The sequence below is a fragment of the Nestor notabilis genome, unplaced genomic scaffold (genome assembly GCF_000696875.1).
Source record: "Nestor notabilis isolate BGI_N333 unplaced genomic scaffold, ASM69687v1 scaffold17087, whole genome shotgun sequence".
Classification (NCBI taxonomy): Eukaryota; Metazoa; Chordata; class Aves; order Psittaciformes; family Psittacidae; genus Nestor; species Nestor notabilis.
The window spans coordinates 10,860-15,402 of record NW_009936221.1 but is presented as its reverse complement, the minus strand read 5'-3'; the positions used below and the strand labels follow the sequence as shown (position 1 = coordinate 15,402).

General features: G+C 39.4%; 1 protein-coding gene across 1 annotated transcript in view; it reads right to left on the bottom strand.

Annotated features, from left to right (window-relative positions):
* Nucleotides 1–633: 633 nt before the first annotated feature.
* The window catches only part of ARL8B (ADP-ribosylation factor-like 8B), a 5,652-nt gene continuing 1,742 nt past the window's right edge, over nucleotides 634–4,543 (bottom strand). The window contains exons 4-6 of the mRNA XM_010018233.1: nucleotides 4,313–4,380; nucleotides 4,022–4,092; nucleotides 634–2,606 (exon numbers count right to left, since the gene is read on the bottom strand). Coding sequence (XP_010016535.1) covers nucleotides 2,557–2,606; nucleotides 4,022–4,092; nucleotides 4,313–4,380 — 189 coding nt within the window. The 3' untranslated portion in view covers nucleotides 634–2,556. The remainder of the gene's footprint in view (nucleotides 2,607–4,021; nucleotides 4,093–4,312; nucleotides 4,381–4,543) is intronic.

Here is a 4,543-nt window from a genome sequence, read left to right as displayed (position 1 = left end):
AGGGAAGCCCTGAATAGAAGACATCCTGTTTGTTACCATTACTTGGAAGATGTTGACATATGGTCCTATAACTTCATCAGTGACCTGTGAAAAATTAATGCAACAAAGCATTTGGAAAAGAACCATCACTGTAACTTCAGATTAAAGTCACAAAAGAGATTTTGTTCAAGATGTTAGACAATGAAAAGCCTCACTTTCCAATGAGATAAGAATCTTTATGCTGTAACTGGCAATGACTGATCACGAACTGCTAGATCTGACACTTGTGCTAGAAGAGCAAAGGTTTTACTCTAGACTTGACAAGAAGAAACAAGCTTGTAGACACATGCTTTTTTCTCTCCTGAAAACAGAGCTCCAGAAGGCTGCCCCTTACTTAAGACCCTTCACCTGACCAGTGTTTTCATATACTGAAGTCTGCTGAGACTTACTAGCTAAGCTTGCTCATCTAAGCTGAGAAAGCCCCAAGCCTGAAAGGTAGTTTTATAAACATTTTGCTTGAATAGTTGAACCACGGAACATAAAAAAAGCTCAGGCATTTACTAAGCCTTCTGCCCCCACTGTAATCTTGTGGGAGAGGAGACAGACATCCCATATTTCCATGAGTTAAGCCACATCAACTCAAGTCAGTCAGTTAAGTGTCAATACAACCCTCAAAACATAAGTTTATTGAATAAAGCTGAAGAGCAGTAAACCAACATATGCATCCACCTAAATAAAAAAATTCACGTATTTACAAAGTTCAGTAATTGTATAAGTTGTTCACATGCAGAGAGTAATGCACAGGTTAACAATTGGTAGTGTTTGGATGCCATAAACGCTGAAAGCAGTGAAGTATATAAACACCAAACACATCGAGTTTAGCTATAGGCCAGTTAACTAAACAGTGACCTGGTCCCCCACAAAGATTCACACATTCTAGTTTAGTTTCCTTATTTTAGGCACAAGCAAGTTTGCTAAATAAAAGTTACCTGTAGCAGTTCCTGGTGAACTAGGGACTACAGTAGCAAGTTAATATACCCTCTCCTCTACAGCACCAGAGTATGAATTAATTGAAATCATGCTTCAGAGAACTGAAAGGGGACAAAAAGTTAAAATGCAAATTCAGACTGAATGCAGGCAGCATGTAGTGTCTGTGCAACAGTGCGATAGTTGGTACAGAACAGTAAGGCCATGGCAGTCTAAATTAAAACTGGCTTGTCATAACTGATATGGACTAAACTGTTTCCAACCAAAGACTTCAACATAATGCAAACCACATTTAGGTGAAGAATCACACACAGTGTGAGGCAACACAAGCAGGTGTACCATGTATTTGCATACACTAGTAAGCTACACTGACATTACTGTATGAACAAACCAGTCCTAACAAGTCCGTCCCTTTAAATATACTGAAGTCATTGAGAAAGTAAAGCTACAAAAACATTACAATCTTTAGTTTATGCACACTTCCCTATACTGTAGGAGCTAGTCAAGAAACAGGATCAATTCATTGGCTCTCTTGTGCTTTGACACAGTAGAACATTTCATCTTGCAACTTACAGACTTTGCACATGGTTACATCAAGAAAGCAGGCAGGTCTAGAGTTGTCACAATAGCCTTGATATTCCATAGCACCAGGTGAAACTGTGCCCAGCCATTTCATGAGCAGGAGAGACACTAGACAATTACATAGATATTGTGCTAAAGGTCAACAACTGACTCTATACAAAAACATCAGTAATTTAAGTGTCATGCAGCTGCTCAGAATGTATGTTCTGGTTTCAGATAGAGACCACTAGTATTTGTAGATAGAAAAATGTATTTGAACGAAGTCTGATGTTCCTAGCAATTTGTTTTCATGCTGGAATACTCCAATTTTTTGAAAGCTTGACAGAACATTCCATTCCCATTCCCCACATAAATGTTACATAGAAGCAACAAAATGATTTTGAACAGTTTGACTCTTTCCTAATTCATCATGAGAGTTTGGGTTTTTTTCCAAGTGACAGGGTAAGATCTCAGCTGTAGATTAGTGATGCTGATCTATGCCTTGTGCTCCCCTCTGCAAACAGCTTCCATTTCTCTGCTTACATACACACATCACATGCATTTGTGAGATAAATCAGTATCCCACAACTCACGCTTAAATGTTTTCTAACTACTGTATGTGGCATCTTACAGAATCTTAATGCTGTCAAGCATCAGCATCTTCAAGCCACTAAACACTAGAAATAAAACACCTGCTGAAAATCATATAAAAACCTGGCCCTGAAAAACCAGAACAGAGTGTACCATCATAGTTAACATGGTAGAGAGATTAGGTTTTCTTTTTTTAAAAAGCCCCCCCACGACCCTCCCACCATAGATGGTTGTAAAATAAATATTTGTGCTGACTTTATCATGACAACTCTAGTTGTTTTGTGACAGAATAGGAATACAAGTCTTCAGCAGTGCACATGAGAAATGAACCGTGAAAAGGCAGATTCTTGATACAGGATTTTGGGGTAGTATCTCATTATGGAGGGAAGTGGACAATTGAGATTATGGCCAACTGGTACTGGAGATTCCAGGAAGACTTCAGCTTCTTCTTGATTTTGAATGCTGAATAAGCCACTGAAGCGTGATATCTGGAGAGAGAAGAGAAGTTCCATATTCAAGTGTCTATCTGGTTTTGTATAACTGGCATTGCTTTGGTATGCCAGTGTCCTCAGACATGACAGGAATATCCAAGCCCTTCTCTACAGGATGTTCCAAGACAGATCAACAGAATCATTTTTTGGAATGCCTGCTGTCAGTGCTTTGGTCCTATTGCTGCTCAGCATCCTTTATTTATATTTATAGGAACTGACCCAGACATCCTGGTTCCTCAGTCAACTACACCTCTAGAAAAAGACATCCCTTAATCTGACACTTTGGTATGGCTCACATAATTAGTTTAAGATCAACATTATTCTATCTAGCCAGTCTGCCTCGCCTTACGTGATGAGATCAAAGTTAGTTTAGCCCTAGAGTATAAGGCATTAAGCTCCTCCAAGCTTGAAAGAGGGTCTCCTAAGGAAGTGAAATGCACTAACATCATACCAGCTCAACGCTTCTAGCAGCACCTTCCCTGTAGCATCAGTGATGCTCAGCTGTGCTTTGAGCCTTGTGTGGGAGATATGAGAGAAAGGAGTATCTACTGCTCCTGTCCACCACATTCGCATCTTTAACTGATGGTACGGTTCTTGGCGAAGAGGTCAGAAGAGTTCCAGAGGCTGTTTTTTTCTGGAAAGAAGCCGAGTCCTTAACATAAAGCAGTCCTGGTATCCTCTGTAGCTTGTTGCTGTGACCACCAGCCTGAAGTTTCCCTCATCAGTAAACTCATGTTAGCCTGCCAGTGAACCAGTGTTAATCTCATGGCAGCCACAAGAAGGCAACAACACTTGCCATCCTTTTCCTGATAAGTACTGTGTTTTCATTCAGTTGAGATTACTTGGTTTATTTACAGTACTTGTGTCAAGTACTTGGCACAAGTTAATAATAACAGTAGCAAGTTTCTGCCATGTTCACACAATACCATGGTTTCTGCCTTTGAACTCCAGAAATTCTAAAGCAATTGATGTCAGCACCAGAAAATGTACTGTTTGGCTGCATGGAGTAGTGACTAGCATAGGCCACAACAGGAACTGCTTTGATAAGACAGCAAGGGAAGATGATAATTTCAAGGTAATGACTGAGGAAAAACTTGCTTCCCTCATGAAGTGAAGCAGAGTTGAGAACACCCAACAGAAGCATAAAATCATCTAGGCCAAGCTAATAGTGAGACTAGTCAGTTGTTTGCTGCAAACTAAAAGCACGCAGCAGATTTCACTTTAATACCAGTTAAACTTTCTCACTGTCATCAGGAATTATTATCAGATTTAACCAGTGTACTTACACATTGTTCCTTCACTTGTTACCAGTTTCCTGAAGCCAGGAAGCTTGTGTTTAAGAAGTTAACAGTCCCCCAAATCCATCTCCTGACAGCTCTTCATAATGTTTAACATTTTAGGTTAATAGTTACCTATATTATCTTTCTCTTTGCAAGAAATTGAGTAGCAGCAGATTTCTCTGTCCTGAATAGCAGCAAGATTCCTACAAAAGAGAGAAGATTTCAACATACACGTATAACAAGGACTTTTATACGACAATCTGACCTGTTCATCTCAAATAACTTGTCTCTGTACAATGTTTCAGCTACTTCCTCTTGCTGGGTGTTCTACTTGCAAATACAAGCTTCCTGATGCAACAACTTTATGTACATGAATTCATTTACTGAGTTAAAGTAGCCTTTCTTTGGAAGGGTTAGACTTACATCTTTTCAATTAGCTGTTTCTCATCCAAAGCATTAGGAAGGTCTCTCTTATTTCCAAGTACTAGAACCTGTAATCCAGAGTAGAAGGAAACAGTTGCAGCTTTGCTTTTTAAAAATAAAAACAACAGAAAAAAACCCACACCAAACCACACAGCAAACTTCAGGGGAGTCTGACAAGTAGTTTGTACTAGGCAGACAGTCACTATTAAACCAGATAAAGAAGGAAGACTG